Source organism: Crocuta crocuta, unplaced genomic scaffold, assembly GCF_008692635.1.
Source record: "Crocuta crocuta isolate KB4526 unplaced genomic scaffold, BGI_CrCroc_1.0 scaffold29, whole genome shotgun sequence".
NCBI lineage: Eukaryota > Metazoa > Chordata > Mammalia > Carnivora > Hyaenidae > Crocuta > Crocuta crocuta.
In genome coordinates this window covers 5,359,874-5,385,482 of record NW_027533280.1, presented here as the reverse complement: position 1 = coordinate 5,385,482, position 25,609 = coordinate 5,359,874, and the positions used below count along the sequence as shown (strand labels likewise).

Here is a 25,609-nt window from a genome sequence, read left to right as displayed (position 1 = left end):
TTTCTTTTTTTTTTTTTTTTTTTTTTTAGAGAGAAAGTGTGCATGTGAATGGGGGAGACGGGAGGATGGAGGGGAGGAGAGAGAGAGAGAGAGAGAAAGAGAGAGAGAGAATCTTAAGCAGGCTCCACACTCACTGCAGAGCCCAGTGTGGGGCTTGATCCCACGACCTGGGGATCAAGACCTGAGCTGAAATCAAGAATGGGACCCTCAGCTGACTGAGCCACCCAGGCGCCCCAGAGGGCTCTGTTCTTGGCCTTGCTGTTGGCTTGCTGTGTGACCTTAAACAAAGCACCAGACCTCTCTGGGCTCTCTGCTCAAATTCCTGTTGCATGTGTATCAACACTGTGTATCAATCAGAGAGGGAGGAGATCCTGCTGAAGTGAGCACTTTTGGTCCTGGGCTGATCCCTTAGAGCAGGGATGCACAGGCAGAAAGGTAATTTTAAACACCTTCACAGGTTAACTGGACACAAAGAGGGATGAATGTTGTGAATTCCCAAAGCACCCTCAGACAAAGGGAGAGGGGGCCAGGCTGAAGGTCAATTCCCTGCTGTGACATCTACAGAGAAAGTCAGTTAGGCACTGTGTGTCTCAGTCTTCCCATCAGTAAAATGGGGGTAATGGGATCTACTGCAGAGGCTGTGCAGAGACTCCGGGAGCAAGCCAAGCCCCACGACAGTGCCTGGCACCCAGCAGACTGAGTGAGTGTTGCCTTTACGCTTATAGTGATGACTTGTGGTAGCCGTGGACACCTCCTGCACGGAGCTGGTAACACACCATGGGCTGCACTTCCGATCTGCTGTGGCATCAGCTCAGAGGCCACACTGGCTGGGGGGAGCTCCCCACCACTGGGCCCGAAAGGGGCTGCCGAGCTGGGCCACTCGTGCTGATGCCGGAACAGGCAACCCTTGAATTGAGGACTGAACTGTATTTCCCTAAACTCATGTGTGAAAGCCCTAACCCTGATGTGGCTGTGCGTGGAGACAGGGCCTTTAAGGAGGCGGTTAGGGTTAAGTGAGGACATAAGGTTGGGGCTCCAATCCCACAGACTGTGTCCTTATGCGGAGACGAAGGCACCAGAGCTCTCTGCATGTGCACAGAGCTAAGCCCATGGTGAAGACAGCAAAGCAGGAGGTGAGAGCTCTCACCAGAAACTGGCTCTGCTGGCACCTTGATCTTGGACTTCCAGCCTCCAGAACTGTGAGAAACACATTTCTTTTGTCTAGGCCACCTGGTCTAGCAGTCTGAGCAGACTAGTACATCTTGCTTTGGGGCTGCCTGTCAGCCTGGCTGGGACTTTCTCTGAGGTTCCTTCCACTGAGCCTCCTTCCTCCCTGCCCCTCCAGGTTCAGATCAGCACTGCCAGCTAAAGGCTCTCCCTGCCTCCTCCTCTTCCTCTCCTTCATCCTTCACAGGCATCTCCCCCAATTACCTCTTGCATATCTAATGCCATCTTAGGATTGGTCTCTTCCACAGGACCCAAACCAATACGTGACTATTCTTCTCTTGGACCCTCGGTTTTCCCATCTGTGAAATGGGGACAGCCATAGGGCCTCCCCTGTGGAGCTGCTGCTAGAATCTGCAGTCTGTGGATGTGAAACAAAGCCCATAGTATGGTGCTGGCACTTTCCAGTGATGAGTATGGAGTGGGCAGAGTTCATGGCAGGGGTGGGGGGGCATTCAAATCCATGTAGAGGCTTCACTTGGCACGAGATTGTTGAGCGTCTGCGGGGCGCATGGTGATACCTTGTCTGTGTAGAGCTGCTACCCCAGTCAGAGGGTATGGATGGGGATTTATCCTAAGGACAGTGGGAAGTGATGTGTTCTATTCTGCCTTTTCCCAAGGCTCGTCCAAGCTGCTGTGTGAAAAGCCAGCTGTAGAGGGAGCCAGAGGGGAGGCGACTGTGATGGTCCAGGCAGCGCGATAGGAGAGGAGGCAGAAGTGGGGCGAGTGCTCAGGTTCCAGAGGCAGATGGGAAGAACTTAGAGTTCTTCCCACCAGTGTACTAGGTTGAACAGCGCTCCCCCAAATTCATGGCCATCCAGAACTCTTGAACTTGACCTTATTTAAACGAGATCAGGAGTCACATGCTCTACCAACTGAGGCAGCCAGGCGCCCCTTGAACTGGAGTCTTTGCAGAAGAACTCGAGTTAAGATGAGGTCAGCTGGACTAGGGTTGTGTAATCCAGTAACTGGTGTCCTTGTAAGAAGAGGTGACACGGAGAGACACGCGGAGAAGACGGAGGCAGGGATTGAAGTGATGCGTCCCCAGGCCCAGGATGGCCTGTCACCACCAGAAGTAGGAGAGACGACTGGACGGAATCCCCCTCAGAGTCTCCAGAAAGAACTGACCCTGCCGATGCTTTGGTTTTGGACTTCCGGCCTCCAGAACTGAGAGAGCACATTTCCATGGCTTTAATCTACCCGGTTTGTGGTAATCTGGCAAGGCAGCCCCAGAAAACTAATCCATCACGCTCTGCAGGACAGACGTCCCAAGTCTGTTCACAGAGCTGTGCTCCCTCCATCCGTTGCATGCCTTTCTCCCAGCTTCTGCTGTGGCTCAGAGTTCCTTGGTTTTGGCTCTGTCATCACGTGGCCTTCTCCTGTGTCTCTTTCTCTCCTCTTTTAAGGACACCAGCATGCTTGACTAGGGGCCACCTAATGACTTCTTCTTAACTGCATTATATCTGCAAAGACCTTGTTTCTAAATGAGGTCACATTCACGGGTACCAGAGGTTAAGACCTCTACATATCTTTTTAGGGCACACAAATTCAACCCATAATACATGGTGACTGACTGGATACCAGCTGCGAGAGAGGAAGGACCGAGGGGCTGTCGAGACTCCCCATCCCACAGGAGGGAAGTCCTCACTCAAATCTAGCGTACTCCCTCCTGCTGCGCCCACTTCACCCGGCATCCGGGGAACACACCCACCGTGGAGGAGGAGCAGCTCCTGGGCTCTCACTCCCCAAACACCGAGGCATCAGGCTACAGGTTCAGGAGGATCTGTGTCTGAAAAGCACACAGCAACGATGGTCTCATGCTTCCCTGGGCATTTTTACCCTATATTTGCTCCCCTCTGGTGCATAGTAGGAATTCTTAGATTTTACGATGTGTGGGAAATCCATTTCTTCCCACCTCCCCCATCTGGGGGAAATCACAGAGGCCTGAGCTATACTGCTGGGGGTTGAGTTAGGGAGGAAAAAAACGACTAGCATCCAGACGACTGGAAGCCTTGCCAAATTACACGTAGGTAAGATGCTCGGCCGTGGTGGCTGGCAAATCCAAGGATTTCCTGCTTACTTTATCCAACAGCATGATTCGATCCATCAGCTAAATGTCACTGGCTGCTCTTACAAACACAAATTGAAAGAGAGGGCAATGACAACAGATCTTTAAAATGTTTGGAAGAGGTTCCTCAGAGAACCTGACAGTTGTGGGGAACCGGCGGCAGCTTGCTTTCAATTCCTCAATCTTCCCTTTCCCGTTGGGGCCCTGCTCTGGCATTTCACATAGTAGGTGCTCAGTAAACGCGGGTTGTTTTCAGCTTCTAAGTTTGTGGTCATTTGTTATAGCAGCAACAGGAAATGAATACAGTCTCTAATGCAGCCATTAATTCATAACTACATTTTTTGGAATGAGTATTTATTTTGAGAGAGACAGAGCACATGAATGGGGGGTGGGGCAGAGAGAGGGAGAGAGAGAGAATCCCAAGCAGGCTTCACACTGCCAGAGCAGAACTGGAACTGAAGTCAGGAGCTGAATGCTTAACCGACTGAGCCACCCAGGCGCCCCTCACCAGTACATTTTTACTGAGCACCTACTATGTGTCAGACACAATTACTTCACCTGCCAAATATTTTCTGAGCATATGCTGTCTGCCAGGGAAGATTCTGAGCCCTGGAGACAGAGCAGTAAATAAGAGGGAATTTCTGCCTTCCTGGGTTGACATTCTAGAGAGGAGAGATGGACAAAGAAACCAATGGCAGTAAGGGAGTAGTGAAGAAAAATAAGGCAGGGTCCGGGCAGAGAGTGGCCTGACATGTGTGGTAGGGAAATGGTGCTAATAACTGAGGCAGGCTGGTCAGGGAAGGCTTCTTGAAGGAGTTGACATTTGAACGGAACCTTGAAGGACATGAGGAGCACCAGGACATACAGGCCCCATTAGACCAAGAGAGGGTAGCAGACCCTTCTGACCAGCTGTCCCCTGCCCCACTTACTTTCCCAGAAACACAGCTTAGCTCCATCTCCACAAAACTGACCCATTTTACAGATGAGGGTGTGGGGCTGAGAGAGGCCGGCAATGTCTGGGGACTTTTGGTGCCAGCTTCACCACATGCTGCTGCCAAGGGCGGTAGGTGGGGTCAAAGCAGGCTCTGGCCTTCCAAACACTAGTTTCTGGTCTTCGTTCCCAAAATTCCAGCTACCATCAATCCTGGAGCAGGTGGGGCACCCATATCTGGGAAGCTAGAATACGGGGCAGACAAGACCCCCTGCCCATATCTTTAGCCAAAAGCTCTAGGAAACTGATATTTCTTCACCATTCACGTATGCCAGGCACTTTGCATATATTTACATCTCATTTAATCATCAAAACAATCACGTGAGGGATGTTTACATCCCCATTTTCTAGATGAAAAAACTGAGGCCTACTAAAGTCACCAAGCTAGAAAAAGGCAGAGCTGAATTTGAACCCAGTGCAGCCCCAATGCCAGACACTGACATACTCATGTCACAACTGCTGCATCCACCTGCCCCTAAAACATTACCAACCTGACATTTGTCCTTATGTGACTCAGTGTTTTCAATGGTTTTTTAAATTAAAAAAAATTTTTTTTTTTTTTTTGAGAGAGAGAATGAACAGGGGACAGGGGCAGAGAGAGAATTTTTTTCAATGTTTATTGTTGAGAGAGAGAGAGAGACAGAGACAGAAACAGAGAGAGCATGAGTGGAGGAGAAGCAGAGAGAGATGGAGACACAGAATCCGAAGCAGGCTCCAGGCTCCGAGCTGTCAGCACAGAGCCCAATGCGGGGCTTGAACTCAACAAATGGTGAGATCATGACCTGAGCCGAAGTCAGACACTTAAACAACCGAGCCACTGAGGTGCCCCAAGAATCTTTTTTTTTTAATGTTTATTTTTCTGGGGGGAGGAGTGGCAGAGATAGAGGGAGACAGAGGATGCAAAACAGAGAGGCCGATGCAGGGCTGGAGCCCATGAACCGCGAGATCATGACCTGAGCCAAAGCTGGATGCTTAACTGAGACACCCAGGCGTCCCGAGAGAATCTCAAGCAGGCTCCATGTTCAGCAGGGAGCCCTATGCGCGGCTTGATACCATGACCCTGGGATCATGACCTGAGCCGAAATCAAGAGCTGGATACTTAACTGACTAAACCACCCAGGGACTCCTGTGACTCAGTGTTTTGTTTTTTTTTTTAATGTTTTGTTTATTTTTGAGAGAGAGAGAGAGAGACAGTTTGAGCAGGGCAGGGTCAGAGAGAGGGAGACACAGAATCTGAAACAGGCTCCAGGCTCTCAGCTGTCAGCACAGAGCCCAACGCGGGGCTCGAACCCACGAACCGTGAGATCATGACCTGAGCCGAAGTCGGACGCTTAACCGACTGAGCCACCCAGGCGACCCCTCAGTGTTTTTTTTAACATAAAAATGTTTTAAAGGAATACCTTGTTACATTATTGTAAATGTATAATTGGGATCCTGTATCATAAACAGAAGGTGCTTTACAGCATAAAAATAAACACAAAGAGGGGCACCTGGCTGGCTCAGCCAGAAAAGTGTGCAACCCTTGATCTCAGGGTCATGAGTTCAAGCCCCATGCTGGGTATAGAGATTACTACAAATAGATAGATAGATAGATAGATAAATAAATAAATAAATAAATAAAATAATAAACACAGGAACATACACAAGAAAACTGATGTTATTAAATCCTAGTTGGATCCTGTTACCCAATACCGTGAGCCCGGGGCTGGCTCTCCCCTGGTTAAAAGGGGAGGTTCACGGGCATTCCATAGGTGTTTCAGAGGCTCTGGTACCTGACTGAAACTTCATCTAGAAGGAAGCAGAAAGGTGACAGCTGGCACGCAGTGTGTTCAAAGTTTCAGTGCTGTGCCAGGTACCCTGAGGCTGCTCCCTCTGTCAGGGGACCCCACCTGGGGAAGCACTGGGTCCCCCCCAGCGTCCAGTCTCCAAAGTGACCTGTGTCTCCTCTCTGGCATCTGGCAAGCCTCAGATCCCGGTGTTGGGGGAAGTGACAAAACATGCCCACAGCTCCTCCTCTGGGTCCAGGGAGCCCCAGCTTCTGCCAGCTCAGCATTTCCACCGGAAAGCTTTCTGCCAAGACAGTCGGCTGCCCAGAGCCGTGAGCAGGACTGTCCTGCTTCACTCCTGCGACAGACAGACAGTCGATATACAGATGAGGGCCGTGGCTCTGGGAATCCAACGGCCTTAGGTCCAGCCTGAATGGAAGAGCCCAAAACAGGGGTCCCCAAATCAGAAATGTTTGACTACAACAGATCTTTTGGATTAATTGAGCACCCGGGCAGACACGGAAGATCAAATAGGAACCTCTGAGGTGGCAGGTCCTGTCGCGCGTGCAGGTGTGGGGGGGAAGGGAGCATCGTTGGGAAGTGGAGCGCCTTTGTCTTACAGCCATCAACCTGCTCTTTCTGCGTAAACTGCTTAATAAAATGACTAATTCATTTTGGTTACATTGGATCTAACCCCTTAGAGAATACTGCCAACTGATTTGTAATATTTTAATACCACGCCAGGCTTTCCAAAGGCACTGTCAAAGATGGTTAAAACATCATCTATTCCACCTTCCACCACTAGCTGATGCTGTTGGGTGTTTTTTCGGGAAGTGTCTATGGGAATGGGGGGTGGGGGGAGCCGGGGAGATAGGAAAAGCTGTCTCATTCCTCCCACTGTGTCCATCTGAAGGAAAGTGGCATTCGGAGCTTTTTTTAGGAGAGCTGGAGCCGCGAAGGCTGTCCGAGAGGCTGTTTAGAAACACATATATGCAGAAGTATGCGTGTGCCCCTCCAAAATATCTTTGAGACAGAAGCCTTCTCCCATCTGGGCCCGGGCTCTGGGCGCCTGCGTGGGTGGGAGGCTCAGGCTATTGGCGGCAGCAGCGAGACTAACTTTGATCCTTTAATCTTAACTCTTCCATAGCAGATGGGGCGTGGGACCCTTACACGAAGCTGTGAGCCATGTGTCCGCCCACCCTCTCTTCCCTCCACCGGTTGCTTTGGGGGTCTTCTGGCTTAAGCATGGGCAGAGGGGATAGAGAAGGTCTTCCTTCTTGGCACGGGTGGGGTGGGGTGGTGGTAATCACAACACCACCACCATTACCGAGCACTTACTAGGCGCCAGACACTCACAGGACTTTTACACTCTTCACCGTGCTGAATCCTCCCAGAGGCCCCAGGAGGTAAGCATGTTCCTCAGAACAGGAAGCAGGCTGGGAGGCAGAATCAGTTACTCAAGGTCACCCAGCCAGGGAGCAGCAGAGCTAGGACTCAAAGCCACGTCCATTAGAATAAAGTTCCCATATACTGAATTTCACAGGAAGTTCTAGACAGGCAGGGATAGTGTGTATTTTTGTTTGTTTTTGTTTTTTGCACCCACCTCCTCCCAGGGATAGTATGTTTTGCTTAACACTGTGCTCCTGGTGGTGAGTGGAGTACCTGGCAAACAGTAGGCACTCGATGAATGCATGGGGCTACTACTCTGTGCCAGGCACCGTGCTACGTGTTCTCCATCCTCACTGACCCCACCTATTGGCCTATGATTAGGTAAGAGCACTATCCACATTGTACAAATGAGGAAACGGAAGATCCAGTGCAGTATGAGATGGGAAGCACGGAACGGGCGGTTGGCCCTGCTCTGTAGGTGAGTCCTTGAGCCTGGAGTCCTGCTAGTGCTCCTCCTCACATCAATCTGTTCCCTGAATTTGGAGTCTGTGACTCTGTTTCCCCTCAATGAAAGTACCAGGATTTGGAGCCCTGGGCCAGGAGAACGAGGAGTTCTCGGCCAGTGGGGGTTAACTTGTTCTTTTGGGTAACACATTGCATTTCTGCAAAGGGCTCATCCTCTTAGCCTAGAACCTCTGAATCTAGTGGCAATGAAAGCACTGGCTGTTTGTCACTCTCTTTGGAGGTCACATCTCCAATGGTTTTGTCCAAATCTTTTCCATTTTTATTATTTATATTTTAGAGAGAGTGAGAGAGAGAGAGAGAGAGAGAGCACGCATGAGCAGGGGAGAGGGGCAGCAAGAGACAGAGAATCTTCAGCAGGCTCCATACTCAATGCAGAGCCTGATGCAGGGCTTGCTCCCATGACCCTAAGATCATGACCTGAGCCGAAATCAAGAATCAGATGCCCAACCGACTGAACCATGTAGGCACCCCAACAATTTTTAAATTAAACCTCATCTGGGTTAGGAGCCAAGGGTCAAGATTCAGGCTGTACCACCTCTCTGCTTTGTGACCTTGGGTAAGTGACTTGATATCTCTGAGCCTATGTTTTCTCAGCTACACAATGGGACAGGATGGTGGTATCTATTGCCGAGGGGGCTTTGGGGATCATGAACTTGTTTCTGTCAGGGGCTGGGCTCACTGCCTGACACACAAGAAGCATTCCAGAGACAGCCCCGCAAGGATGGTAGCTTATGCTTTAGAACCAAGTTCAAGAAGTGTCTTCTCTGGTGGTCTTGCTTCGGAGCCCTTTTGCTGCTGGGTGTTCTGGCCAGCTGCCTTTGGGTTATGTTGTCCCTGCCAGACTTCAAGTTTCTGAGGGCAGAGGAGGCTTCAAGCTTGAATTCCCACAGGGCTCAGCACTACAAGGTGCTCAGAGAATAAACTGGTGAAAAGCCACAGCTGATACACCTGTCTTTCCTTCTGAAAGGGAAGAGTCACATAGTGAGCACCTACTGGGTACCAGCATCATGCCAGATGCTTTCATTTAATCTTCCTCTAGCCCTTGGTTACCAGGAATCATGAAAGTCAGGCAGGTGGCCACGGGGAGAGGTCACTTCTGACAGAGGAAGTGGCAAGGGCCAAGGTGTGGCAAGAGATGGTGGGGTAATACCTTCTAAAGTTAACTATCATCCTAGGGAAAATCTGGCCTTATTCCCTACAGGATCAAGTCAACAGAGGCATATTCAGGGAGAAAGGGAAGGGAGTGAGAGCAAGCAGAAAAAACAGTTTCTCATTATACTAAAATCCTTATTTCCTGTATTTGTGAAGGTGGCTTATCCACTAGATGGCGGTAGAACTAGTCATTTAGGACAAATACACAGTTAAAATCTTAACCTCCTTCGCTATTTCCATCAACATCTATTTCAGATGGTTCAGATCCATATTTTTAAAAATTAAGATCACAGAAGTACTAAAAAAACCCACTATAACCTTTAAGCAAGAAAGGGTTTTAAAAGTATGACATGAAATCCAGAAGCCATAAAGCAAAGGTTGGTAAGATTCCCTACTTTCTGCAAATATATTTTGAATACCTGCTATGTATCATATACAAGAGGTATTATAAACAAAAGGCAAACTAGGGGAGGAAGATATGAGAGATGTTTACTAGGACAAAGGTTATTATCCCTAATATACAGTGTCTACAAATCAGTAAGAAAATGATCTGATAGAAGAGAAATGGGCTGCATGTACATGAATGGGTGAATCACAAAAGAATATGAGTGGTTCATAACATGTGAAAAGATATTTGGTGTAACTCATAAATAAATGCACACAAAATAAATCAATAAGGAGAAAAAAATTCTTATTCTTTCTGATCACTGATTCTGGGTTTGTGGTCAATGCATGGCTACAATACATTTTCCTTCCCAAGTTTTCTTCCTTGTCCTCAGAACTACAGCACAGTACCAATAAGCTGTGCATTCCTGAGCACCCTAAATGCCCATTTTTGGAGAGGGGGTCCAGTAAAATACAGCACAGTCACACAAGAGACCATTACACACGCTAAACCAAAGTCACCCGGGACTTTGAATCACATAGGGAAATACGAATGCTCATGTTGGGTAAAAGGAAGGACAATTCAAAATGGTACAAGCAGATGAACGACTATTTTGAAAAAATACACAGGGAAAAGATCAGAAAGAAAATGTGTTCCCACTGCTTCTCCAGTAGGTAGTTTGCCTGCCTTCTTTCTACTTTTCTGTACTTCCTGAAGTTGGCAGTGTGCATATGTGACTTTTATAACTGGGGGAAATTTTTTTAGACCGTAAACAACGTAAAGCATTTTCCTATTCCTAACTTAGTAACCCTGCAGCCTAAACTGCTTACCCCATGTCCTCGATAAATGACAGAGCCTTGAGATTATCAGCAAACACCTGTGATCCATTTAACTTACATTCTGATGTCAGCTTTGCAGCGGGCTGGTTATTAAACCCTGCCAAATGCTTTCAGGCCTAGCACAGCGAATCTATGTCAAATGGTGAGCAGGTTTTGGTGTTATCTCTCTGCTAAAGACACAGAAGTCAGAGCTCAGAGAGGTTTGGGCCCTTGCCCAAGGTCACACAGCTCAAAACCACCGAGCTGGGAGTCCCACCCAGCGGTGTCTGACCCTGCAGCTCGGGGACCTATGCTGACCAGAGAATTAGTGGGAACAGAAATGCCTGTAGGGAGCTGCCACCTCCTGCACTGGACTTTTAAGAACCAAAATACAGCGGAAAAACCATTTTGGGGTGCTCCCTCTCTCTCCTTATCTCCTCAGCAGTGTTCCTCTGCCTGCCCTCTTACTTGCTCTCTCCTTGTTTCCTTTTTTCCATTTCTTCCTTCCTTCCTTCCTTCCTTCCCCCTTTTCCTCTTAACTAATCACTCAGTTAACAAGTTAGCTTTGTGAAGCTCAGGTCGGTACATAGTGACTGTGAGCGCGATAAAGAAATCAGCCGCCACCGATACAGAAGTCAGAAAGGTTTAAATCAAATCATCCTCCACAACAATGACATTAATTATGCTTTTAACACGTTTTACTGCTTTTTTTCTCACTTCACGCCACATCTGTGTGAACAATATCCAAAAGATTTACGGTTTTCTTTCGTAATTACAGACATACAGGCTGCACACTTATCAAAATACTTGCTGAGCAATCACGCCGCATCGTACTCTCTGCCAAAGATTTGTGTTGGCAGCAGTCATTCAAAACAAAAATGTTGAATCAGGACTTGTGTGGCTTTGGAGGGGGGTGGAAAGTATTCCGACAAATAATTTGCCTGTCAAGAAATATAAAAACAGGAGAGTGTGCATCCTGGCAAATTTTCTAGGAGTGTTATTTTTCTGGAGGGGGTTGGAGCGGCATGTGTGGGGAGGACGGCGAGCAGGGAAGCTCCGAGCACCAAAAACACATCTGACATTTGGTTTTTGTGTCTGAGGATAAAATTTAATGAGAACAAAAATATGTCTTCCTAATTCCCCTAAGAAATCATTAAAACATTTTGTTATTCTTAAATGTCTCGAAAATGAATTAGAGCCCCTAAAGGGGCCGTTCGAGCGGTATGTCTCCATCAGTTAAGGCTCCTTTTCTCCAACTCAGTGACAGCTAGGGACGTACGTCTCCCCCGCCTCCCCATTTCTGGGGAGCAGAGTTGGGAAATCAGATGCATGGAGTCAGCACCAGACTTGGAACGACCCTTTGGGGAGAGGGCCTAGAGAGCATAAGGACCTTCTGGAAAGCTTCACCCCAGTCCTGGGAGCTCTCACAGCCCTGGCTGGCACTGTGGCCCTGTGATTGTGTAAACAGCCCTATCTCCAGAAAGCCGAGGCTTTCATAGTAAACCCCAGGACTAATGACTCTTTTACAAGCAAGGGCCATAGCCTCTCCGCGCCCTCGGTGCTTCCTGAGCTTTTTCACTGGCAAAGCTCATTCGAGCAATGATCTGGTCACCTCTGTCACCAGAACGCAAGCTCCCCAAGGGCCGGATTTGCACCTGCAGACCCATGGCTAGGTCTGCAGTGCCTAGCAAGTGCCAGGTATCCAGCAGCCGCTTAAATGCTACTGGAGTAAATGTGTGACAGGCAGAGGGCTGAAAAGACACCTTTACATTCAAATACCTCTCCCCACTCCCCCATTTCTGTATCTGACTCTTATTTCTAATTCATTCAACAATTACTAGTTACTTACTGGGTACCAGATTCTGGGTATACAAATTCAGTATGACTCAGTCCCAGGCTTAGAGAATTTCACTTTGAGGGAAGCCAGACACATACATAATGACGAGAGTAGCTCAGTCTCCAATTTATACGAGAGGAGGCTGAGGCTTGGAAGGTAAGTTAGTCTGCAGTCACCCAGTGGGTAAGGTGTCTAGGTAGGACCCACCCCGAGTCTAGCCCGGAGCCTGGAAACACAAGCCTGTCTCAGTGCTGCCCCTGATGCTATGGGGGAAGTATATGAGGCCCAGAGGAGGAGCCTTGTGTGGGGACTCCTGGCGGTCTACTGTGGGTCACTCTCCAAGGTCATTTGTCACTGAGCCTGTGGGACCTTAAGGATTGAAAAATGATGGGAATTAAGAGGATTTATTTTCCCATTTTTTCTCCCTAGATACTGCTGATGAGAGACATAAGCAAAGCACCTGACAGGAATGGGGCCTTTCAGCCACATGCCTGGTGTGGTCCTCAGTGAGGGTGACAGATGCTGGGGCTGCAGAAACAGCCTCACTGAGAAGACCCACACAGCATTCTGCCCTCCTGGGAGTGTGGGACCAGAGGGCAGGACCCGGGCCAGGAGAGAGGAGTTTGCACTTGCCTCTGCAGTGGACTGAATGGTGGCCCCCAACATATATCTACGTCCTAAAGCCTGGAGCCTGTGAATGTGACTTTATTTGGGAAAAGGATCTTTGCAGATGTAATTAAATTCAGGATCTTGGTAGAAGATGATCCTGGATTACCTGGGTGGGCCCTAAATCCAATGACTAGTGTCCCCATAAGAGAAAGGAGCTGGAGATGTGGGACGCAGACACACAGAGCGGCCATGTGAAGACAGGCACAGACTGGAGTGACGTGGCCACAAGCCAAGGGACACCTGGAGCTACAAGAAGCTGGAAGAGGTAAGGAAGAGCCCTCCCCAGAGGGAGCAAGGCTCCACAGACCCCTTCATTTCAGATTTCTGGCCTCCAAAACTGTGAGACAACAAATAACTATTGTTTGAAGTCCCCCACTTGTTACAGTAGCCTCAGGAAATGAACACAGCCTCCCCTGTGTAGTCAAGTTGTGACATGGAACAGACATTCTGGAAATATTTGTTGAATGTGCTGAGACCTGAGCCTCACTGCTCTGAGGGCATCAGACTCAACCTCTGTACCCCAGCGAAGGGGACTGGGCTGTTCCCTGGGGGCTTGTAACACGCAGAGGACAGAACAATCNAAGCTGGAAGAGGTAAGGAAGAGCCCTCCCCAGAGGGAGCAAGGCTCCACAGACCCCTTCATTTCAGATTTCTGGCCTCCAAAACTGTGAGACAACAAATAACTATTGTTTGAAGTCCCCCACTTGTTACAGTAGCCTCAGGAAATGAACACAGCCTCCCCTGTGTAGTCAAGTTGTGACATGGAACAGACATTCTGGAAATATTTGTTGAATGTGCTGAGACCTGAGCCTCACTGCTCTGAGGGCATCAGACTCAACCTCTGTACCCTAGCGAAGGGGACTGGCTGGGCTGTTCCCTGGGGGCTTGTAACACGCAGAGGACAGAACAATCTCTATTCCAGGTAAGTGCTATCTATCTATCTATCTATCTATCTATCTATCTATCTATCTATCTATCTATCTAACTTGGGGGGGGAGGGAGAGAGCACAAGCAGGGGAGGGGCAGAGAGAGGGGGAGAGAATCTTAAGTGGGCCGCAAGCTCAGTGCTCAGCGCAGAGCCAGATGCGGGGCTTGATCCCACAACCGTGAGATCATGACCTGAGCCAAAGTAACGAGTCAGATGCCTAACTGACTGAGCCATTCAGGCGCCCCAGGGTGAGAGGGCTTTTTGAACTCTGGTGTGCTCACAGGGCTCGGGGAGCTTGTGAAAACACAGATGCTGGCTGGGGCCTCAGGTGCTGCATTTCTAACTGGCATGCAGCGGGACCACACTTTGAGTAAACAGGCTGGAGGGCTTCCCTCTTCTCCAAGCCCACGGAACGTGAGGAGGAGCCTCAAGTCAGTGCTGCTGTGTCAGTTGCCTAGGGCTGCCGTAACAAAGTGCCACCAGTTGGGTGACTGGAAGCAGCAGATATTTACTCTCTCACAGTTCTGGAGGCCAGAAGTCTGAAATCGAGGTGTCAGCGGGGCCCTGCTCCCACTGAAGGGGCATAGGGCGGATCCTTCTAGCCTCTTCCAGTTCCTAGTGGCCTCAAGCATTCCTGGGCTTCTGTGCCTCTGTCTACGCATGGCCTTCTTCCCTTGTCTCTCTGTGTCTTCTCCTCCTCCTATGGACACTAGTTATTGGATTTAAGGTCCACCCTATATCCAGATGGTCTCATCTCAAGATCCTTAACTAATTATATCCGTAGAAATCCTGCTTCCAAATATGATAGCACTGGGAGGTTCAGGGTGGACATGAATGTTAGGAGGACACTATTCAAGCCACTGCGGTTGCCCACAACAGACGGAGTGAGGGACCCTCCCACCCACAAACACCGATTCCACAAACGACCTTGACCTCGAGTAGAAATGAGTTTGCCTTATCTATGGCTTGGCTTAGTTGGGATTTCATTTTCCTCTTCATAAACCCCAGCCCTGGTCACCCGGTAGTACTGATTCCTGGGGCTGTGTGGAAAGGCCGGGGGGGCTGTCTGGGTGGAGGGAGTTAGTACAGAGGGTCCTCTCCCAGCCTCACCGTTGTTAAGCCAATCATACACTTCCTGGCTCCCTTTTCTCAGTCAAGAAATGAGAAGGTGGCACAGGATGGGCCATTTTGGAAAAGGGAAACTTCTCACAGAAATGTATCTGTATATCTTAGGTGTACAGCTGAATGTTCTTAAATTGCTCACTGCTCTGTGATCGACACCGAGATCAAGAAACAGCATCTCTGGTCCCGAGAGGCCCCTGATGGGAGCTCCAACAGAAATCACTCTTTCGACTTCTAACAGTACAGGTTAATCTTTTTAGTTAAAGTGAATTTTCTAGAACATATAATTTACCATTTTAAGGTGAACAACTCAGTGGGCATCTGGCCCATTCACGATGCTGTGCAACCATCACCTCTATCTAGTTCTGGAACATTTCTATCCCCCCAAAAGGAGACCCCATACTCACAGTCACTTCCCCCACCCCAGCCCCTGGTGATCACCAATCTGATATCTGTCTCTAACAGCTTTGCCTATTTGAGACATTCCATATACGTGGAATCTCACATTAGGCGATGTTTGTGTCTGACTTCTTTCACTGAACATCATGTTTTTGAGGGTCATCCATGGTGTAGCAGGTGCTAGGGCTTTACTCCTTTTTATGGCTAAACTGTATTCTATGGTATGGATGGACCACAGTGTCTTTATCTAGTCATCTGCTGATGCACACTTGGGTTGCTTCCCTTCTTCATATTTTACGTAATAGAGTCACACAAATATGTGTTCTCTTGGGTTTGGCTTTCCCTGAACACCAAGTTTTTGAGATTGGGGAAACATTTGGAGGTCTTTCCTCTGGCACCCTCTGGCAGAGAGCCCTGGGCACCATCTGTCCTTTGTGGCAATGGGATGCGGGTTCTGGCAGTCAAGACACGTGGCTCCCCAGGAAGGTCCGGGGGGAGATCTAGCTCCTTGGCTAATGACTGGAAGGTAGTAGGGGAAGATGGAGGAGTGTGTGGGGACATGTCACACCAGACTGGGGACCCTCTCAACCCTACAAGCCTCACTTGTGGAAGGGCTAGCCTAACCCAGGAATCTGGCCTGTCCCTAGATCCCACTGAGGGGAGGCCCCTGTGTAATGACCTAACGGCTAGCTGTTCCTTGTTATGAATTATTCAGTTAGTGGAAGCCAAGTGTTTCTTACCTGGTGCTTCAATTAATTGCTTGTAAACGCTCAGGAAAGCTGCCTCGGCCTCCTGACTTCTCTTACTAAGGGCCACCACCTTTGGAAACAAGAGAAAGAGTCATGTGTAACCATGGCATTTGAGTCTAGAAGAAAATACGATCATTTTCTATATGTGCAAACATGGGATAGGGGAGGAAGAGGGGAAATGAAGGTCAAAAGTATGGAGATTAGGAAGTCCAGGTTCAGGGGTGCCTGGGTGGCACAGTCAGTTAAGCGTCTGACTCTTGATCTCACCTCAGATCATGATCTCACAGTATGTGAGTTCGAGCCCCACATTGGGCTCTGCGCTGATGGCATGGAGCCTGCTTGGGATTCTCTCTCTCTGTTTCTCTGCACCTCCCCAGCATGTGCTCTCTCTCTCTTTCTCAAAATAAATAAATAAACTTAAAATAATAAAAAAAGAAAGTCCACATTCAAATCCTGGCTCTACTGGATCCCAGCTATATGACCTTGGGCACATCATTGACCCACTCTGATCCTTAGTTTCCTCATCTGGAAAATGGGGGAAAAATAGAACCTACTCCTAGGCCTCTTATGGGAACTGAATGAAGCTACATGTTAAGTGCTTAGCACAGGGCCTGGAACAGACGTAGTTTATTAACAGCTATCATTATTATCACTGTTATTAAAGGGTAATGTTGGAGATTCAAATATGACACATGTTCTGGGGGAAAGTGGGACACATCTGGGGAACATTCCTTGCCACTGAGAATTAAAGAGAACTTGTTGAAGTTCTCATAAGATGTCGGAGAGCTCAGCACATGCTTCCTGACTGATGAAAACACAAATGGCTAAACAAACCAGTGGTGGAGAGTTACATTCATGCATTTGTTCTCTTGCTCACAGACTTCTTCACTCTGCTGGTGAGATTCCAGAAGGTGAGTTTGAGCGAGACATTTCTGGGACATAATGCCATCTCATCACTCTCTGTTCCTGGCTACGAATTCTGAGCTCTGGCCTCACAGCCGCCTTGATGCTGGCTCTTGGTAGCGAGTCCCCTTGACATACTCCTGGGCCATCCCAGCACATGGCTAGAGCAAGCTCCTTACCCACAGGCCACCATCCCTACATCCTTGGGAATTCTTAGGCCTGGATGTCCCCCTTTGGACTGGAACATCCTTATTCTCTGATACTGATATACCTCTTCCTCTGGTGCCGACTTCTTCAATGATGAATCTACTGGGAGTATCTACTTGTCAATCACCCTCTTTCAAAGATGCGCATTTCTTCCAAATCCCAGTGATGCCATTTGGAAGAGTGTCTGTTATCAAATTCCTTCTCTTGATGTGAGCTCTGTGAGTACGTTGTCTGGTGCACAGAAGGTACTCAACAGAATTTGCTGAATGAACAAATCTAAGTGGGTTGCACCAACTCTAGGTCCTGCCTGTGATGCCATCCTGGAAATGTGAGGGGCCAATTCTGAGACAGTTCATTCATAGAAGTGGCCAACTAAGGCACAAACCTTGTGGTGAGGCCACCTGGGTTCAAATTCCAGCTCCACTACTTACCATCTTTGTGTCCTTGAGCACACAGGTCATTTCAATCCTTACGCTCTTGGTAAAATGAGGATAATAACATCACACCCTCCCTTGCTGGAGGATCAAGTGACTTACCACATGTAAAGTCCTTTGTGAAACTCATGGGATGCATTAAGTCGCATATATGTCACCTCTTGGTATGACCGACCCCTTCCTTCTTGCCTGTGGTGGGGACAGGTTCTGTCCAGTGCCAGCTGATAAACCTCAGGGGCACTTATCTGGTTTGCTATGAAAACCACCTGAGAAAGGCCCCGCCTCCACCCGTGGTGCACAATGGGAAGAAGAATCAAAAACAGCGGTTCCTCTAAAGCTTCCAGTATGGCAGGCAGAGTCACATGTGGCTACTGAGCACTTGAAACGTGGCCAAGTCCAAATTGAGATGTGGTGTGAGTGCAAAATACATACAAGGTTTCAAAGACTTGTACAGAATAAAAAAAAAAAAAAAGAATGTACAACAGCTCATCGGCATTTTTTATATTGATTACATGTTGAAGTGATAACATTTTGGATATGCCGGATCAAATACAATTTTTTATTAAAATTAATTTCACCTGTTTCCTTTTACTTGTTTTTCAGGGAAGGTACTACACATGCAAAAGTACATCCACAGATCACATTATATTTCTATTGGATGGCAGAGCTTGAAGGTTTTACAAGGTCCACAGAGAATTCATTATTTAACAGGTAGAGGGAAATGTATGGTAGATGTTGAGTAAATGATTTTGTTTTATTATTTTTTATAAGTGTATTTTTTAAATGTTTATTTTTGAGAGAGAGAGAGTGCAAGCAGGGGAGGGGAACAGAGTAGGGGACGGAGGATCCTGAGCGAGCTCTGCACTCACAGGAGCAAGCCCCATGTGAAGCTTGAACTCACAAACCGTGAGATCATGATCTGAGTNATAGACAGAATCCAAAGCAGGCTCCAGGCTCTGAGCTGTCAGCATGGAGCCTGATGTGGAGCTTGAGCTCACTAACTCTGAGATCATGCCCTGAGCTGAAGTCAGATGCTCAACCAACTGAGTCACCCAGGAGCCCCTCGTCTCTGGTTTTTTAAATTCCAGAGTGAATGACAGTCTCACTCACATTCATTCAACAAACATCTCCTGAGCACCTGCTATGTGCCAAGCACTGTGGGCTGAAAACTCAGTGATGAATAATGCAGACTTGAGCCCTACCCGCATGGGACTCCCAGTCCAGTGGGGAGATTGACATCAAGGCAGATTCTCCAGATAACTCATGAATTACAAGTGCTAAATGCTGCAAAGGAAATGTACAGGGGGGCTTTGAGAGCCTGTTAAATGGGGAGAGGCTGACCCAGTTTGGTGGGTGGAACATTAGGGATTGTCTCCCAGAAAAAAAAAAAGGCAACAGTAAACATGAATGTTCCAGAATCTATGAAAGATAGAAAATCTGCCAAGTGCAGGTAGATTTTTGTTCTTGCTGACATGGACAAGACACAGTTTCTGTTCCAGGCACTCAGAGCTAAGTGGGAGACCCAGCTACACCCAAGGGGACATAACAAGAGAGAAGGTGATGCAAACACTGGGGTCTTTAATGTGAGGAGGGAGCAATGAATTCCGAGTTTGCAGGGGCATTCTGATGGGCTAATAAAATAGTAACACAATGATAATATTCAGCATTTCCCACATCCCAGATGCTCTTACTATCCACGATCATCTCTCCCTACAGAAACACCAATCATTGAAGGTAGATGCTGTCATTATCCCCATTATGCAGATGAGGAAACCGAGGATCAGTGAAACTGAATAACTTGCCAAAGATTTACCCAGGAGGTAAATGGCAGAGCGCTCAAATTCCTGCTCTGAATCCAGAGCTAGCCCCTTTCTCCCGGTGAGTGGGAATAGTCGCTCAGAGCCCAAGTGCAGTCTCATAACATCATCTATGGCTGTGCCAGGTCACGGACTGCTCTGTTGCTGATCTGGGGCCCAAGAAAAGCCACGAGAAATGAAAGCAATTCATCTCCTGATCCCTAGATGGAAAATTATCAAAGATCAGCCAGCAAAGTCTGAATGCTTCATTTTACAGTCATCCATGCTGAGCACGTGTGGTGAATGGAGTTTGGGGAAAAGCATAAGAATGTTCCATTGACTTCTAACAAGGAACTCTGGCAGGGGTGGGGCAAGTGCCAGAAGATTCCTTTAATGTTTCCCTGTCCCTGCCTATGGTAGTAACCTCTGCTTTCTGCTCACGGTGCTTATCAGTTTGTAAGGGAGTACTGTTTAGCTGTGTGACTGTCTCCTTATACTAGTTGTCTGCCCATTGGAGCTACACTGTCCAGTACAGTAGCCACTGAGCATTTTGACATGTGACTATTCCACATTCATATGGGCTCTACGTGTGAAATAAGGGATTTCCAGGTCTTAGGATGAAAAAAGGGTTGTAAAATATCTAATTTTTTATATTGATTTTATGTTAAAATGATGACATTGTGCATACTGGGTTCAGTAAAACATATTATTAAAATTAAGTTCACCTGTTTCTCTTTACTTTTTAATGTAGCTATTAGAAAAATTTAAATTACATATGTGGCTTGCATTACATTTCTACTGGACAGTGATGGTCTAAATCAAGGGCTGGCAAACTATGGTCCTTAGGCCAAATCTGCCTTCATCTGTTTGTGTAAATAAAGTTTTATTGGATTACAGTTGAAGCTACTCTTTTATTTATTGTCTATGGTTGCTTTCATGCTATAATGGCCGAGTTGCATTGTTGTGACTAAGACTCTGGCTGTAAAATAAAAAATATTTGGGAGGCTTGGCTGGCTCAATCAGTAGAGTCAGTAGATCTCAGGGTCATGAGTTTGAACCCCATGTTGAGGGTAGAGATTACTTAAAATAAAATAAAAAATGTTTACTATCTGGTGCTTTATAGCAAAAGTTTGCTGATCTCTACTTCAGAGCCTCATCTAATGGCTAGACAATATTGTCAAAAGCAGAGATCTAAAGACACCCTGTAACAGCCCTCAATTTTAACCAGTTCAAGTTTAGGGCTTCCCATACAACTTGAAGACAGTAGCCATGGGGATGCCCTGCCTTGTTCAGTCTTATTTTAGAGCAATGACCTTGTCAATTTCTAGAACAGCCAGGTCAAAATTCCTAATGGCATAGAGCCTGATCCAGTGCTGGGCTGAATGTCATTAAGCACCTTTTGGTCTCAGTTTGTTCATCCATCAAGTGGGAAGAATAATCTCCATCTGCCAAGAAGCTGCTGGGTAGGAATGAGCTAACATGTGGCAAAGGGTTCCACAGAAGTTAGCAAAAAGCTTTCTGATAAAGCAGTCAATTAAATCTTCTTCCAATCACTCAGGATGTGTTCTCCAAAGTCTGCAACTCTAGTGCATTTCACCCATGTGCCCAAACAGGTGAGCTTGGCACAAATAAAAGGCCATGTGTCTCTGCCTCATGGCTGGGCCCTACCACACAGAAGGGCGGGAGAAAGTGTCCAGAATGACAGATTTGGCTTGTGACAGGCAGATCTTTGAAGGCCATCTGGAGAAGGAGGAGGAGGAGGAGGTGGCGGCCAGCTACAGACACCAAGAAGGTCACCATCAGAAATAGCTCAGCATCTGATGGAGCACGTGGCATTTACACCACCCGCTGTAATACGAGGGGTGAAAATGTGTTTGGTCCCCTGAGTATGAAAATAACAGGTGCAGAACCAGTTAAGTCAAGGGAGAGGCAAAAGCCTGTTCTAGCCACTTAGCTCTCGTCTGTCAAGTGGTTAAAAGTGGGAAATTCGGGGGCCTCTCGAGGCTGAGCTTCCACAAGCTATCCAAGCTAGTGGTGACAACATCCACTGGTTATCAAGAACTTCTCTGTCCAAGCTCTCTACAAAGAATGGTCAGAGCTTTTGGACACTGAACCCTTATTCAGTGTTCAGTGCCTTAGCTTTCGAATCTCCCCCAATGCCGAGAGATGAGCACTGTTACAGCCCCCATTCTACAGAGGAAGAAACTGAGGTTCAGAGAGGCCAAATCACTTGGCCAACTGAGAGGACCAGTTAACGGCAGAGGCAGCCCAGGGTCTTCTCATTCCAGGGCTCAGGCTTCCAACCAGAAACCAGTGCTTCCCAAAGCATGCTGCGCAGCCCCCTGGCCATGAACAGGCAGGACCTGTGATCAAGTCTGCACACACTTTCTGCCTGTGTATGTACAGAATGGACGCTCAGATAGGAGCTATAGAAAGAGTCCCCTTCAACTCAGCTTAGCCCAGTTTTTCCCAAATGCATTTAGGCCACAGAGCTTTTTCCTTCAGAGAATAAACCTGGAAACTAAGGTTCTGTGGAACACACTTTGAAAACCGCTTTCTTTCACCACTGGGTCCTGGGCTCCAGGGAGGGTGGGGCATGGTGGTTCTGGAAGATGGGGTGGGTGTGTTTGATATGGCAGGATTCTGGAAGAAACTGAAGGCTTATGGGCAACCGAAAGGAGGCGGGTGCTCCGAAGATCTCAGGATCAGCACCCCTGAAGAGGAAGCAGAAGGGATGAGATGTGGGGAGAAAAGGAATCAGCTTAGGATGGAAAGGGGTGGGGGGTGCCCTTTAATGCTCTCTGAGGCCTGGGTCTCCCTCTGGAGGCCTTGTGTGCAGATCTGAGGGGGTGCATAGGGAGCAAAGAGGAGCAGGAAGAATGGGTGGAGACACAGGTAGGAAGGAGGCCCAGGGAGCCGGGGGAGTGGGGAGCTGCGGTGTTCACCATCACCGAGGGAAGCACAGAGAAGGGGGTCATGGAGAGTCAGGGAGGCACAGTCGTGGGGGGAAGCATGGAACCAGGGGGTCAGAATGAAGGGGGAGCCAGGAGTGGGGCACAGAGCCCAGGGGAGCAGTAACAGTCGGGTTGCATGGAGAAGGAGGGGAGCAGAGGCATATGGAGAAGGAAGGGCAGGAAGAACCCCAGCAGCTGTCAATGGGGGAGCAGGCTGCTCGCTGTGGTGGCTGCTCAGGCTGGTACAGGGTCTGGGGTAGGTGCTGGCGCCCGGGTCCAGCGGGGAGCTAGAGATGGGGACAAAAGAACAGACTTGAAAGATGATTAGGAGATAAATTCCTGATTCAGGACAAGGTGGAGGCTGCAGGTGGGGAGGGGTGTGGGGTACATTTAGTCAAGAGAGAGGAGCAGACTCAGGGGGACACACTTAAGAACACTCTACATCCAGCTAAAGACCCTTCTAGCTATTGTGTTGACAGGAATAGATGCATTCTGAGCTGCACGTATTCTACAGGTAGGGGTGGATCAGGGGTGAGAGGTGGACATTTCAAGGGGGCTCAGTCTCAGAAAGCTCTAAATTCTCAAAATGGGCTACGTTATGAGACACTGAGCTCCCCATCAGGAAAGGCATCCAGTATATGACCATGGATCTGTGAGGCTGTGAAGATCCTCAGGGAGACTTGCACATAGGGGTTTGGCTAGACTCCATCCACAAGGTTTGCGTGTGATTCTAAGGTAAGAGTCTGTGTGATAGATCCCTTTCCTTTATAGTAATGCTCTGATTTTCTACCACCTGTAAAATGGGATAACATTTCTCCTGTTGGGCTGGTAGGAAGAGTTATTATCATTAATAATAAATGACTACTGAGCACTAACTCTGTGTTGGGCACTGTGTTAAGTGTTGGACATGTATTATCTCATTTAATCGCAGCTTTGAGGAGGTGGTGTTACCGTCCATTTAATGGATGAAGATGCTGAGGCACGGAAGGGAGAAGGCCACACCATATGGGAGCTGGGACTCAGATTCAGCTAAGCTGGTCTTCAAAGCCCATGCTTCTAACCCCTGCTTGGGACTGACTCTAGGGGGGTCTGTGGAAGCAGCTGGAATCTCTGAAAGAGCCGGAGGACTAAGTGGTTAAGGGACCGGGAAGCCAGGAGAAGCCAGGCATCTGGGTCTTTAGCAGAGACTGACCCCCACCTCACATGGTGTGTCTGCTGGGCACTCCGCTCCTGGCCTGAGGGCTTCCACGCTCTCTGCTGTACATCATTGATGCGGGTGAGCAAATGAAAATTACAATTTAATGTTGGGGCTTAAATAAGAAGTAAGAGTTTGACTCTTATTTTGTTGGTTATTGTTGACCTGGGCTTTGTCAGCACCTGCCTGGATGGGGAGAGGAAGGCTGAGATGTTCTCTGGCCTTCCGGGGCAGGGGGGAGCGCATTCTCTGCAGGTCACAGGGATCCTGGAGGGGCCTCGTCCTAGAAGCTCGGGAGCCAGCACCAGATATTTCTAGATACTGACAGGATGGAACAGAATTAATGCATCTGGACACCTGTTACTATTTTGAATCCTCAGGTGTGAGTCACTAATTCAGATTCCATGCTTGAGCTCTGAGACTCCCTCTAGAAAGTCCACCTTCTATATTCTCCCCTCAATGCCTGAACCTGAAACAGTAACAGACACAGGTAGGAGCTCAGTAACTATAACAGTAACAGGTGGTATTTACTGAGCACCTACTATGTGTATGCCCAAGGAGAATCATCCTGCCTCCTCCCCAAGTCCCTCAAAATACATACTGAGTGCTTTACATGCATTAGCTCACTTGATCCTTGCCAAACTCCCATGAGGTGGTATTACGGAACTGTGTTCCCCTGAATCCATATGTTGAAGCTTAACCTTCGATGTGACTGTATTTGGTAACAGGGCCTTTAATTTTTTTTTTTTTTTTTTTTTAAGATTCAAAAAACATTTTAAATGTAATCTTGTATCCCCAGTGTGGGGCTCAATCTTGTGACCCTGAGATCAAGAGTCACATGCTCTGCCGACTGAGCCAGGCTGGCGCCCCAGAACTAATGTCCTGAGAAGAAGAGGAAGAGACCCCAGGGAGGGAGGGGCATTGAAGAACAGTGAGAAGGTGGCTGTCTATCAACCGACCAGAAACTAACTCCGCCAGCACCATGGATTTTGGACTTCTTGCCTCCCAAACTATGGGAAAATAAAACTCTTTTGTTTCAGACACCCAGTCTGTGGTATTCTACTAGCTTGAACTAAGTTAGGTGGGCTCTATGGTTATTATCATTTTAAAGATAAGGAAACTGAGGCACAAAGAGTTTAAAAAGCAGCCAAGGATATAGCAGCTCTCCAGGGAGGCACAGGGTTTAGGCAATTTGCCTTCCAGGGGACTGGATTATTATTTTGACAGGAGGCAGAAAGAAGCCAGCAGGCTGGGCCCTTTTGCCAAGAGGATGGACAAGTGGCTGCATTAATGGGGACCATGCGACATGCCAAAGGGGGAAAGCAGCTGTTTGACAGCAGAGGTTTGAGATTTTAGGAACCAGCCCTGTTCGAGCAGGTTACACTTCTAGCCCCGGGTGGTTTCCATTCAATGCCCTGGTGGGGCGAGTCATCCCTTCCCTGAGGAGTCATTCCCAGAATTGTCCAGTTCCAAAAGCTACCTTCTCAATCTGGGGTTTGTCACCTGTTAGGTGTGAGCCCCACCATGGGAGAGTACGTCTATCTGTTCATTGTTGTGTCTCCTTCATGCAGCCTTGCACACAGCAGGTGCTCAATAAAGGACTGCTGAAAAATGAGGCTGTGTTTATGTGTCATCCGTGGGGGTGATCCTAAGGCTGGAGAGAAACTGGTGAAAGTGGCCGTCCCTCCTTATGGACCATGTCTTAAAGACAGGGCTGTTCTAGGCACTGGGAATTTAGCACCAAGCAAGACTGAATTGCACCTGCACCCTTGAGGATCTGACACTCTCATGACAGAGGTGGGGAACGAAATAAATCATAGTATAGAATGTGTGAAAGTGATCAAGGGCAGGGGGTGCACCTAAAGCAGGGAGAGGGACAGGGGTCTGGGGCAGGGTGTGTGCTGCCTAGCAGGGGCAGGGAAGGCCTTGGGAGTAAGTTGTGCAGTGATCTGGGGGAAGAGTAGTATTCCAGGCGGTGAGAACAGCAGGTGCAAAGGCCCTGGGGGCACAAGTGTGTTTGGCTTCTTTGAGCAACAGCAAAGAGGCCAGTATAGTGGGAGAAAGTGAGTGAAGGGGAAGAGAAGGAGAGGACGTTAGG

The 25,609-nt window shown here is 48.2% G+C and overlaps 1 protein-coding gene across 1 annotated transcript in view; it reads right to left on the bottom strand.

Moving 5' to 3' along the window:
- The window catches only part of CUX2 (cut like homeobox 2), a 221,955-nt gene that overhangs the window by 44,303 nt on the left and 152,043 nt on the right, over nt 1-25,609 (bottom strand). The window contains exon 4 of the mRNA XM_077747959.1: nt 16,014-16,092. Coding sequence (XP_077604085.1) covers nt 16,014-16,092 — 79 coding nt within the window. The remainder of the gene's footprint in view (nt 1-16,013; nt 16,093-25,609) is intronic.